The sequence below is a fragment of the Leucopleurus acutus genome (genome assembly GCF_964270905.1).
Source record: "Leucopleurus acutus genome assembly, chromosome: 14".
In the NCBI taxonomy this organism is placed as follows: domain Eukaryota; kingdom Metazoa; phylum Chordata; class Mammalia; order Artiodactyla; family Delphinidae; genus Leucopleurus; species Leucopleurus acutus.
In genome coordinates this window covers 30,083,521-30,096,222 of record NC_139156.1, presented here as the reverse complement: position 1 = coordinate 30,096,222, position 12,702 = coordinate 30,083,521, and the positions used below count along the sequence as shown (strand labels likewise).

Sequence of the window (12,702 nt, the reverse complement as noted above, 5' to 3'; positions counted from 1 at the left end):
GCCTGTGGAGAGGCTTCCATCTCGCCTCCCAGTCTGACAGCCTCTGGTAAAGGAGGCCAGCCCTATTTTCTCCTTCCTTCCCTCCCTGCAGCGAGCCCAGTGCCTCACCCCCAGCTCCAGAGTGTCCATTCTGGATCTTCCCCTTCTGTGACAGACTCACAAAGCTCTTGATGCGAATGGTTTTATTTTGCCACTTAAACTATGGTTTCCTTGTGCTGGCCTGAAGGGGCAGGGGTGTGGGACAAGCTGCTGGACCACGGGTTACGGTAGTAGTAGGAGGGTCGGTAGCAGGAGTGGTGAGATGCTGAGTCTGAGTGCCTGTCCTTGACTCCCAGGGGAATATCATGCAGCCCAGGTATAGTGTTAAACTGAGAAGGGCTGAGGCAGGAACGGTCACTGTTTCTCCTCAATCTGGTGAGGAATGGGTCCCATATAACAGCTCAGTGGAAGCCTCCGGGCCTGTTCTGACTCGAGCAGGCCAGTGGCAGCAGTGGGGCTGTCTGCCTCAGCTCTCTTCCTTCTTCGCTTCCCCAGACCCTTTGGCAAAAGTCCCTATGAATCCTGGGGAAGATAGAGCTGTTCCCAGCCCTTTCCCCGGATCAGTGTCTGATCTGATGAAGGTAGCTTGGGGGACCTGGCTTCCTCCAGTTCCGGCGGATCCTGGCATTCGTCCTCCTGGAGTTTAGATACTGCCCGCTGGAAGCCATCTCCGTGGCACTGCTCTGTGGGTCGGCCGGTGGAGCGCGGGACTCTGTGATTCTGCAGGGAACAAGTGTGTTTTAAGCCAACATCAATAGGAAGGACAGTACAGGGACTGAAGAGATTTTGGTCATGGTGAACTATTAAAACACATTGTTCAGGGGGACTTCCCTGGTGGTCCAGTGGCTAAGACTCCACACTCCCAATGCAGGGGGTCTGGGTTCGATCCCTGGTCAGGGAACTAGATCCCACATGCCGCAACTAAAGGTCCCGCATGCCACAACTAAAAGATCCCACATGCTGCAACTAAGACCTGACGCAGCCAAATAAATAAATATTAAAAAACAAAACAAACATTGTTCAGGGCCAAATGAGACCAGGGCTCTGGTCTCATCTCTGGCCAAAGAGCTGCGTGACAAGGCAAAGCTTTCAGACTGCTCTTTTGTAAAGAGAGTGGGGCTAGATCAGGGGGTGAGACACTCAGCATTTCTCCGTCTTCCTCATCCTGTACTCATGGCAGACATCATTAATCTGTCCTGATACAAGACCAGAGGGCAAGTATCCATCTCAAGATGATTTCAGTAGGGATTACTAATCAATTGGAACTAATATGAGCAATGAAGCTGATTTGCTGCCCCTGGACCTGGTGATCTCAGAAGGCCTGCTCGGATCTGATATTCTGACTGTGGGCCCAGCGTGTAACCCATAGTGATTGGTTAGGCCATGTGGTTCAACTTGATCTCTTGGGGCTTGCTGTTCCTGAGCTGGCAGTGACCTAATAAGCAAAGAGGTGGAGGACTAGGGAAAGTTTAAGGTAAAGTTTCTCAACCGTTTTTAACCCTTGATGTCTCTACAGTACTCTCTTATGCTATTTTCTTAGTAATCCCACAGCCAAGGTTTTCACCAGGCTTACTTTTGAATGTTACCTGTTCAGCAATAGGTAAACAGGATTGTTTTTTCTTCCAGACCATAGTCCCTCGCACCTGGTGGAGAATCACTGCGAAATGAGGTGGCACTGAGAGGACCCAGGCACCCGTTCCCATGGGAGTAGGGTTAGGGTCATAGATGATTCCAGTAGTAAGAGCAACCTCTAAGTGTCAACCACATGGTAAGTAAGCGCTGTGTAGACCTCACAACAACCCCAGTGGTAGGTACTTAGAGGTGAGGCCAGGTTAGCAGCTCCAGGCCCCAGAGCCAGGAAAGGGTACAGTGGGCATGTTAGTGCTCTCCTCCCCGCGGCCCTCCAGCCCCAGGGGCCTACCTGAGCCGGCTGCAGTGGTGTAGCGAGGGGCCCAGGGGCTTCTGCCGAGGGGGCCTCTTCCTGCGCAGCCTCTTCAAGGCCTCCGCCACATGGTGGTCCCCTGCACACTCCCAGACGACCTGCGCTCGTTCCTCGGCCAGCTGGTCCCCGCTGCGGTGAAACAGGCCCTGGATCTGCAGCAGCTCAGCGTCCTGGAAGATGTTGGCCGAGGCCTGCTTGCGGCCCCGGGCTTCTGTCGGGGCCTGCCCAGGGGGCGGCTCGCTCACCACAGAGGCGGGGGTACCCATCCTGGGTGCGGAGGAAAGAACAGGGAGGGAGGTCAGCAGCTCAGCGGGCCCTTCCCAAGCCCTGGGGTCCTGACTAACGCAAGGGCTTCTGGTGTTTCTATTCTCCAGGAGCCGAAGTGGAGGAAGTCTTGACTTAAAATCACTCTAATTTCCCAGAGCACCTTGGGGAAATAATAATGATGATGACAGTCAAACTATACTATAAAGTGCTTATGTGCCTGACATATGTATTAAGGGTCACAGAAGGTGAGGATTGTTTATCTCCACTTTACAGATGAAGAAGCGCACCCCAGATGTTAAATGACTTTCTTGCAGGCACAAAGCCATGTGTAAGTGCAGAGCCAGAAGTAGAACCCAAGTCTGTCTGGCTGTGGAGTCCACGCAGACCCCGGGTCCTAGTGATAACGCCTGTAGCAGCGGCAGCTGAAACGTGTTAAGCACTTATGTATCACGCTTCACTGTAAGAGCTGTATTCACATAACATCGTTGAAATGTGAACACAACAGCCCTATGAGGAAGGTACTTTTTAACCTCCTCATGTCACAGATGAGGAAGCTGAAGAACAATCCAGAATACTCTGATGCTGAGACCTAAGCTTCGTGGCACAGAAGGAAGAGAGGGGCTGTGGACCTGGGCTCCCAGGTGGGAATCCGGCTTCTGGCCGCCTGCACCACTTACTGGCTGGGTGACCCTCCACACCTCATCTGCTTCCTGTGGAACTTAGCCATACTAGTACCTACTTCGTAGAAGTCCTGTGAGGACTGAGTGAAGACATATAAAGCATTAAGACCACTCATTTGCTTTTCCATCTACAACATTGAGAAGGGTCATCCCACTTTCTATTTTCAAGACCCTGGGGATGAACCTAGTCCATATAATTTAGTAAACACAGTATGAAAGAGACCAATCATATCTAACCACAGTCCAGAGGACCACAGAGGCAAAGGTAGGGGCAGAAGAAGGGGTTACAGGGTTAGAATATCCTATCAGGGCAGAGGCAGAAATCGATACTAAGTTCAATAAAAGTTAGGCTCTGGTCAATGCCCCTGCCTCCTCACATGCAAGAAATGAAAATCGAATTACCTCAGTTCTAGATAGTTGTTTTTGAATGATAAAGGGATAAGAGGCTCACCCACCTTATCCTTATCTTCACTACAGCCTGAAAAAGCTATGGCATTGGAAAATAGACTGGAGACCAGGAGACCAAGGACTTTGGCATTACACAGAATTGAGTTTGAATCCCAGCTCTGCCACCTTCCTGGCTGTGACCTTAGGCAAGTTACTCAACCTCTCTGAGCCTGTTTGCTTAACTGTAAAATTGGGCTAATAATCAATTCTCAGGATTACTGTGAGGATTAAATGGGTCTAGTGTGGTATCAGGTCCCCAGTGGGAGCTAAATAAATGCAAATGCCCCTCTTCTTGGCCTCTTTGACTTTTTTACTTGGGTCAGGGGTGTAATGTAGACCCTCCTTTTCCTCTGAGCAGCCTGGCCTGAGCCAGCTGAAGGCCTGCCTGTGCTCCCTTCACCCTTCACAGTCCTGGGCCTAACAAGGAAGGCCTGGTTGCTAAGTCAGACCTCATTCCACAGCCAGCTATAGAGATACCTATCAAACAGCAACTGGCTTACAAAGGGGGAAATCAAATTTAAAATATATTTAAATTAAAAATGTACATGCTCACTGTAAAAAGTGCAAAAGAACAGAATCAGGGACTTCCCTGGTGGCGCAGTGGCTAAGCGTGCCAGTGCAAAGGACACGTGTTCAAGCCCTGGTCCGGGAAGATCCCACATGCCGCGGAGCAACTAAGCCTGTGAGCCACAACTACTGAAGCCCACGTGCCTAGAACCTGTGTTGCACAACAAGAGAAGCCACCGCAATGAGAAGCCCGTGCACCGCAACGAAGAGCAGCCCCGGCTCTCTGCAACTAGAGAAAGCCCATGTGCAGCAACAAAGACCCAGCACAGCCAAAAAATAAATAAATAAAATAAATTTATTTAAAAAAAAAACCAGAATCATATAAATAAGAGCATCAGCAGTTTCCTATCCATCCTCAGCCCACCTGCCGAAGTAACCCTTACTCTCACCTGCATTTTTTTTTGTTGTTGTTGTACGCGGGCCTCTCACTGCTGCGGCCTCTCCTGTTGCGGAGCACAGGCTCCGGACGCACAGGCTCAGCGGCCATGGCTCACGGGCCCAGCCGCTCCGCGGCATGTGCGATCCTCCCGGACCGGGGCACAAACCCATGTCCCCTGCATCGGCAGGCGGACTCTCAACCACTGCGCCACCAGGGAAGCCCTCACCTGCTTTTTATGGTCTTGAGAATTTGAGCCATCTCTCCTTCTCATTCAGACTCCTCAGATATGACTGTCCCCCTCCTTGCCCTGGCCATCCCTCCTCCTCATCCCAGTAGCCATCCTCCTTCCAGTAATTTCCACACTCACCCTGTTCCAGTTTCTAGGCCTTCTATCATAAGAATCCCACTCTCTTGAAAAGATTTAATAACTAAAATAAACCTTCAGAAGACTGTCAGATAAATGAACTTCATAAAAATTGTGCTTTTTGGGGGACTTCCCTGGTGGTCCAGCGGTTAAGACTCTGCGCTTCCACTGCAGGGGCCGCGGGTTCGATCCCTGGTCAGGGAACTAAGATCTCGCATGCTGTGTGGCGTGGCCAAAAAAAAAAAGTTAAAAAAAAAATGTACTTGTTATCTGGAAAATGGGAATTTTAAAATTTGCCTCGGCCACAGCAGTGAGAGGCCCGCGTACCGCAAAAAAAAAAAAAAAATCTGCCTCTCCATAGGCACAATTATGAGAATCCAGTTAAGACCTAATATGCGTGGTAATTAAACCCCCAGTGCTTGATGATGTAAATATACTGTGACCAGACAACAACAGTCACCAAGTAACACTTTCAGGCTGATAAAGAGAAACTAAAGCTAACTATGGGGTGTTTATTCCGAATCAGCGACATGTGTGATATCATTTCATCCTCAAAACAGTTCTTAGGAATCAGGCACTGTTATCCTCATTGCCATTCAAAGGGGACTAAAGAGTAGCTGAAATACATATCTTTGGCTCAGCGGAGGCCAGAACCTCATTTTAATGACTGTAGCCCGAGCTTTTAAACCACCAAGTTGCCCTCACAGCCAGGCAGCTCAAAGCACAGTTCTTCCCATCACTTCTGTGAGGACTGTTTCACTATTCTTATCTAATTCACAAAGGGGGTAAACTTGCCAGTGGAAAGGGAAGAACAGTGAATGTCCCACATACCAGGCAGCAGTGGGGTTGTGGAATTTATTTTAATCTTCACTAGCACCAGAGCTCTTTACCAGGTGACAGGCTGCCCCAGCCTTGAAGCCATGAACCTGTGGCACTCTGAAGAGGAAGATCCCCAGCCTCCACAAAAGAAATCTGGAACTGCAACCCGGCCCAGTGCACAGAGCACTGGCTTATGAGTCAGAGGACTAGGTTCGAGCCCTAGTTCTGCCACTCACGGGCTGAAAGGCCTCAGGCACTTCACATGGCCTCTGTGGGCCTGTTTCCCTCTTACATCTGAAAGGACAGATTGATGCTTGTGGTCTCCAAGGACGTGTGCTGGTGTTGAGTCAATGATTCCATGACAAGGCTAGGTTCGTAGGGAAGCAGAGATGGGTTTGCTTGTCTGCCAGGGCCCAGGAGCAACATGTGTGGACAGGTCTGGCTCATTAAGTGCCAGGGAACTTCCCCACCAGTAGCTTCCCTTTTCTGCCCTCCTCAGTCTTCCCTGGAGGCCAGACCCTGCTGTGCTGCTGTGGGCTGTGGGGTTAGGGTCTGGTAGAAGACAGAGAACTCACTGCTCTAAAGCATTCTCGTGACCTAGGCTGGCTATGGCCAAGCCTGGAGCAGACGAGCAGACTGATCTTGGTGGTGGGAGAAGGGGTGACAGTTCTTTTCTTAGACTCAGGCAATCTCACCCTCCCTTCAGAGAGAATGGCAATGGGATCAAGTAGCAGCGGCTGCCTCAGGGAGGATGTGGCTCGGAGCCTGACCTCCCAGATGGTCTAGCCACCTCTGCCAGGGCTGCAAGGCCCTGCAAGCCCCTGCCTCCTGCCTCTAGCCTCCAGCGGCCAGTTATAGAGTTACAGTGAGTTACAAACACACCAACAAGGAACCATCTGGGAGAGTCTGAGCCTTCAGCCTCAACCACAGCCTCCATGAATCTCGAGAGGCCTTGGCACCTCCAGATTTTGAGGCCCCTCACTCCTGGCTCTGCCTCCCACTCTGGGATTCAGACAGCAGAGTGAGGCTGGGAATAAACATCAGTGGATTTCACGTAGGACTATCTGGTAAACTTTGAGAAAACTGAATCAGAACACTTTTATTATCAGAAACAAATTTCCTGCCTTATTCAATGTGTTACTTTCCCACGAATTTCCTGGACAAGACCTGAATCCAGGGAAGTCCGTGTGTACTTGAACAATGGCAGTTTTTTAAACTGGGAAGTGAAACCACGGATCTATTAAAAGATTATAAATGGATCTTTCATTTCAGAGCTGACATAAAAAATAGGTATGGGTCTGTGAGCAAATGTGTAAAGACTAATTGTGAAATACTTCAATTTGATCCAAACTAGCTTAGAAACGAACTCCCAAAGTAAATATCAAATGTTGAAAATGAAGTTCAACTTGTTTTGAAACAGGCAATAAATGAACTGCAGGGCTCTTACAAAGAAATATATTTAAAAGGTGACTCACCATGCACTGAATTTGCAGTACATAAATATGGTGCCCAACTCAATGTTCTTTGTAACGTATGAAGCTCAGTTCAGACAGCCATTCTCTCTGTAGTCTCAGGGAGGTACAGGCAACTATGACAGGCACAACACACTTGTATGACCTGGGCAGCAACTGGGCCCTCGCTCACCCCCTTCAGATAATGCTGGTGATGGTAATAATCTGTAATCAGAGGCCAAGGGCCTCTTTAGAAAAAGAACTGGAGGCTCTGGCCCAAGGCCCAAATCAACACCTGTGGTCTTGGCCTGCTTCCCTGCACCGACGTGCCACTGGACAGCAGCCAAAATCAGTGGCCCTTTCAAGCAGGAGGCTCAGTCCAAATGGCCTTGTGGGCCTAGCTCAACCAGGAGAGAACTGGACACAGGCTGGTCTCCAATTCTGTGTCCTGGGAGGTAAAGAAAGGAAATGGCCCCTTCCCCCAGATCAAGTCTCAGATATGACCTGGAAGTAAACTCCTGCTAGATCTAGGAATAACTCTTTTCAAGAGTTCAAGAACCCTGAATTCTGGCTCTGCCTCTGATAACTGGGTACCTTGGCAGGCCTCGGTTTTCCCCTGCCTCAATTTGCACATCATCAAAGTGGTGAGAATAAATAACCCTTAGGGGATAGGGAGATAAAAGATGCCAAAGCATCTACGCCAGTACATTACATCGTGAGTGAATGGCGCAAGGGAGAGAGGCTGTTTAACCGCCAGGGACTACAGAGTCACTGCCATTTCCATCCTCACTACTGTCATGAAACTCGCTCAGAAGGGACCTTCACGCTTGGGAGAAGAGAGTAAAGGGAGATGGATTCATCGGTGGACTTTTAAATCATCGCTGCCACTGAGGCATCTTGCTCCCTGTCAAGTGCAGAACAGCACTTTCTGAGGAGTAATATCTTTAATCCTCACAACACCCCTATGAGGAGGCACTATTATTGTTACACCCATTTTACAGATGAGAAAGCCGTGCCCACAAAGGTTAAGTAACTTCCCAAAGTCACACAGGTGGTAGGTGACGAGGCTGGGATCGTGGGCACGCTCTCAACCACTGCTATTTTTGTTCCTGCCGGATGGCTGACGAGGTCTTCTGGGGGAAGAAGGACCCAGGAGGCTCTGAAACGGCCTATCTGCTTCTGCGGGTTTTGGAAGGCGCAGGGATCGAAAGTCAGGTCTCCCAAGCCAGCCTCTGTGCCCTCGACACTCCACCGCCCCGCGGGGAGTTAGAGCGATTACTCACCACGCTGAAGGGCAGAGCCGACAGACCTCAAATCGGGATGGGGTCAGCTAAGATGCACCCACCCCAACCCCTTGCACGGCTTTCGAAAGGGCGGGCTTCCTGCCTCGACGGTGCTTACAGGGACCGGACGGCGCTCATCAACAGGACAAGACCTTGGGAGGGGGTATCCCGGTCGAGGTCACACGGCGATATCCCCAGCACGGGTCCGCCCCCGGGCTCAGACGTGGCCGCTTCGCACAACGACGGGCTCTAAGTGGGCCTGGGAATTCGGGTCCCGGCGACAACCCTGCTCTGACGGCCCGCCCACTCGCTTCCACCGCAGCTCAAGCCAGGCTGCCGAACCTACGTACCTGGCCGCCTGAGGCGGGCCACCTCGGTCACAGCCGCCGTTCCCCAGAGAAAGCGCTCCCTGGCTCGGGAACAGCCAATCCTTTGCCGAGCTTTGGTGTGAGCGCCCCGCGAGCCTTCCAAAATCGAACTCGGAGACTCCGTGAGCCAATCGGCGGCGGCAGAGGGGTGAGGGGCGTGTCCCGCCTAGCCCCCTTCTCTCCCAAGGCCTCGAAATCCGAGTGCGAAGAAGCCCCAGGTCCAATCAGCGGCGGAGCAGCAGAGAGGGGCGTGTCCTCCCGGGCCCTTTCCCTCCGCCCCAGGCGGCCCTCGCTCAGCGCGCGGAGGTGCCCCCTTCATTGACGTCAGTCCTCAGGAAGAGCGCGGTTTTGCTGGCTCGGGAGCGGGGGCGGGGCCGCATTCCTGCCCCGGGGTGCGGCGACGGCTGGCCGTGCTGGTTACACGTGACGGATGCCCCCCTCCCCTGGGCCCGAGGCCTTTGCGCGCGGCGCCGAGTTCCTTGCAGCATGTGGCCCTCTGCAAATAAATAGACTTGCAGCTCCTTAAACTCAACTCCCAGACCACTTGTCTTCTGGCTGCAGCTTTGCGGGAGAGGAAGGGACAGTCAGTGCGGTGGTAAGACCTTTGGTTTCAAAGCCAGAATGTCGTGGGTTCGAATCTTGAATCAGCTGTGCAATCTCGGGCCAACCTCCTAATGAGACACTATTAAAAAGGTTTCATTCATTCCTTCGACAATGGTCCATTAGGGACTCACCCTGTCCGAGTTCCTTGACCAGCAGCGAACTGGAGACACCTTTAATAAGCCTTGCCCTGGGGGAATTTACAGCTTAGTAAGGGAGGCAGACATTTAAAAACTTAAAACATTTAGTTGTGATTACAATTATGATAAACATGAAGGAACCTAAGCTCCCTTGGGGAGGTCCTAGAAGGCAGAAGTAACATTTCAGTTGAGTTGGGAAGGAGGAGTTGAAATTAATCAAATGAAGAGGAATGGGTCTGGGCAGAGAGAAAGCCACATGCTAAGGCCAGGAGGCAGCGTGACTCAGGAGGACTTGAAATGAGGCCTGGAGTAAGGTTAGCAAGGGAGAGAGAGGTGGGGAAGCAGAAGGCAGAGGCAGGTAGTGAAGAAGTTTCCATTTGGTCCTCTGAGGGGAATAGCATTGTATGTGTTTATTTAATAGATTCGTTATAGCACTTACTATGTGCCAGTAATGCCAGTGAGCACTTTACAAATAGTAGCTCATTTCATCCTCATGACAAATTTGTGTTTTTAGAAATTCACTTTGGTTGCAGCTTGAAACGTAGGGGGACAGGAGTGGATGCCGGGTGTCCAGTAGGCCCTTGATAAGTGCTTGTTTGCTTCGTTGGAAGATGAGTTGTTTGTGCACTGGTTCAAAAATGTTCACAAAGGGCACCTGGGAATAGGCAGCTGAGTCTCCCTGACTTCTTTTTCACTTCAAAGCTGACCTTTGTAGTCATTTGAGTTCTCTTCTGTAAAAGTTCCCAGGGGGGAAGAGTAAGAGCCAGCACACTGGGATTGTGGGTCCCTTTTGGCAAGGTGGAGGGTATGTTTGGGAGCTGTTCTTCCTCATCCCACGGTCTCTAATTCCTCTCTGTGTCCTGCACAAAAACAGTTATCAGCAAGTGCTTTATTGTAGCTTAAAGGGTTTTAACAGTGGCTTCTCTTTGCTTTCCTGAAGCCCTGTGGAAATATTGAAAAGAAAGAAGAAATCAGCAATGTTCATCTCCAATAGAAAGTATTGCTGCAAAGCCTTTCATCCAACTGCTTGGCTAAGGAGAGTACTGTGCAGACAGTTAAACCAGGAATCTGGGCTTCTGAACTAGGAACTCCTTCTACTCCATTCCCCACAACAGGAAAGCCAAACTCTTGGCATATCAGTGCTTGGAGAGGCTAAGAATTCTGATGCCATGAGCTCTGCTGAGCATATCAGTGTAGGAATTGGGGACTTGTGGCTTCTGGGTCAGATGTGACTAAGGCTGGGTAGAGAATATCTGGTGCCTCCAGACATCTTTGCAGGCATGTGACCATTGTGTGCTTACCACAGAATGGAACCATTTCTATTGCTACAGCTTTGTGATTCAATATTTCTGATGAGAAGATGAGGCACTTCCGTGAGGCCATGCAAGAGTGGAGGATCTGGGATCCACTCCCCAACAGGGCCCTGTTTTGTGAAGGCCTACCCTGGGGAATGGAGCCCTGGGGTAATTCAGGCCAAGACCTGGCTTTACCAGGGATCAGATTAAGGTGAAGCAAGGGGAACACTCCTTGGGTGCAATATTTGAGGGGGCAACAAAAAACTCCATAATTAGGATAAATATTTTAATGTAATATCTTTAAAAATCAAAATAATGCAAAATATCCATGATGAACAAAGTATTGACATTTAACATAAAGACAGGCTGTTGTTTGTTTTATGACACTATCATTTTGCAATGGGAACAGTCATTTCCAATCAGCCCGCGGTTCCCAGGAAGGCCGCCATTGTGTCTCCTGCCAATTGGCTTTGTGAGTGTTGACAATATTGTGCGAACAGATTGGGCAACACAGGGCTTTATATATGGTTGTGTTTTTTGATCGTAGAGATTTTATCCACTTTTTCCATTTGGTTCAAAATATGGAAGGATGTTTTGATAAGTGCACATAGGGGCACACAGTTTTCCTTTCGCCCTAGGTTCCAATATGGCTCAGCAAGGTGCTAGTTTTTAGGGGAGTAGAGTCTAGGAAAGGGGTTCTAGCTGTTTAACCTTAGGCAAATAACTTAACCTCTCTGCTTCTCTATTTTCTCATCTATAAAATGGGAATAATCATACCCACCTCTGAGCGTTGCTGTGAGGATGAAGTAAGGTGCTATAGGCACAGTGCATAATATAAACCTTGCTACAGACACTAAAGCAGCATTCGACTCCTTCCCTCTCTATGCTGCAGGAATTGTTCAAGCAGCTGGACAGTCACAAATGATCCCCCAGTGGGGCTGAGACTTGTTCCCATGGGTTTGTTGTTGCTGAATGTTCTGTTCTGGGGAGAACAGAGAGAACTTCCACACTCACTTGACAAGCAACAGTGGGACTCTTGAGTCAACTCCGTTTTTCTTGATAAATGACCTGATCATTCTAAACTTTTTAAAAAGCATCCTTCTGCTTAGGACGTTACAAAAAGCAACTTACAACAACCCTCTTCTGTGAACTTACAAACTGAACAGGCTGAAAACAACAAAGTCCTACAGGCAAATGGTGCATTATAGAAACATTAAAAAAAATACACCGTTCAGGGGCTTCCCTGGTGGCGCAGTGGTTAAGAATCCGCCTGCCAATGCAGAGGACACGGGTTCGAGCTCTGGTCCGGGAAGATTACACATTGCCACCGAGCAACTAAGTGCGCCACAACTACTGAGCCTGCGTGCCACAGTTACTGATTTGGGTCAAGTGCCAGCTCAGGGCTTGGGACATAAAAGGTGTTAAATCACTGTGAGTTGAGTCTATATATGCAGTATGTTTACAGTAGCCTAGAGACTGAGAACAGAATAGAATCTGACTGTGAACAGTAAGAGCTGATCGTGGGATCTCAGAGTGGGCTACACCTTCCTCCTTATTACGGGTTGCCTCCCCCTCTGGGCATATCGAATGTCATTGCATTGGGGCTCACAGTATCTATCTAGTGTCACTACTTGTTCCCTAGACAAGCTAGCCCCGTTTTTGCTCACACTGTTCCCTCTGCCTAGAACACCTGTCAGGGGCTGGGATTTACCCCATTTATAAGCTAAAAAGCTAGCCTGCTGCCATTTCATAAATGCTGGCAGAAGACACAGGATTCCTGAGTCAGAGACAAAGGATTGACCGCTGTTGGCACAGCAAGCAGCATTAGCACCATTGTTACACATCTTTCCCTTGTTCTCAAGTTTCACGGGGGCACTACAGAGGGACCCAGGTGGATGTTACACATGCAGCGGGTTTGCGTCACAGCTGCGGAGCTCTGAGCTTGGAAAACCCACCACAGTCCCCTCCTACCTCACCACTTTTATCGTAAGCAATAAGTGAGTCTGCTCTGTGTCTGGGAGAAGATGTTCCCTCATCCCTCAAAGTTGCTGGCTGCAAACA

At 49.9% G+C, this 12,702-nt stretch overlaps 1 protein-coding gene across 4 annotated transcripts; it reads right to left on the bottom strand.

The window, feature by feature from the left end:
- Position 1: 1 nt before the first annotated feature.
- Positions 2-8,658, bottom strand: AVPI1 (arginine vasopressin induced 1). Of its 4 annotated transcripts, none has more exons than XM_082854918.1 (3): positions 8,589-8,658; positions 1,961-2,248; positions 2-759 (listed from the first exon to the last, which is right to left on the bottom strand). In XM_082854918.1, exons 2-3 carry the CDS (start codon positions 2,245-2,247, stop codon positions 600-602), a joined length of 447 nt encoding a protein of 148 aa, XP_082711044.1. In that variant the 5' UTR covers position 2,248; positions 8,589-8,658; the 3' UTR covers positions 2-599. The 4 variants fall into 4 exon arrangements, with proteins under 4 accessions (XP_082711044.1, XP_082711045.1, XP_082711043.1 ...); XM_082854919.1 differs by lacking the exon at positions 8,589-8,658 and adding an exon at positions 8,239-8,579; XM_082854917.1 differs by lacking the exon at positions 8,589-8,658 and adding an exon at positions 8,357-8,579.
- Positions 8,659-12,702: the final 4,044 nt, after the last annotated feature.

Coding starts and splice junctions, on each gene's coding strand:
- AVPI1 (XM_082854917.1), bottom strand. CDS start 8,376: ATGAGCGCCGTCCGGTCCCT. Junction 2,249..8,356: donor ATGAGCGCCGTCCGGTCCCT/GTAAGCACCGTC, acceptor CTCCGCACCCAG/GATGGGTACCCCCGCCTCTG. Junction 760..1,960: donor CACCACTGCAGCCGGCTCAG/GTAGGCCCCTGG, acceptor TGTTCCCTGCAG/AATCACAGAGTCCCGCGCTC.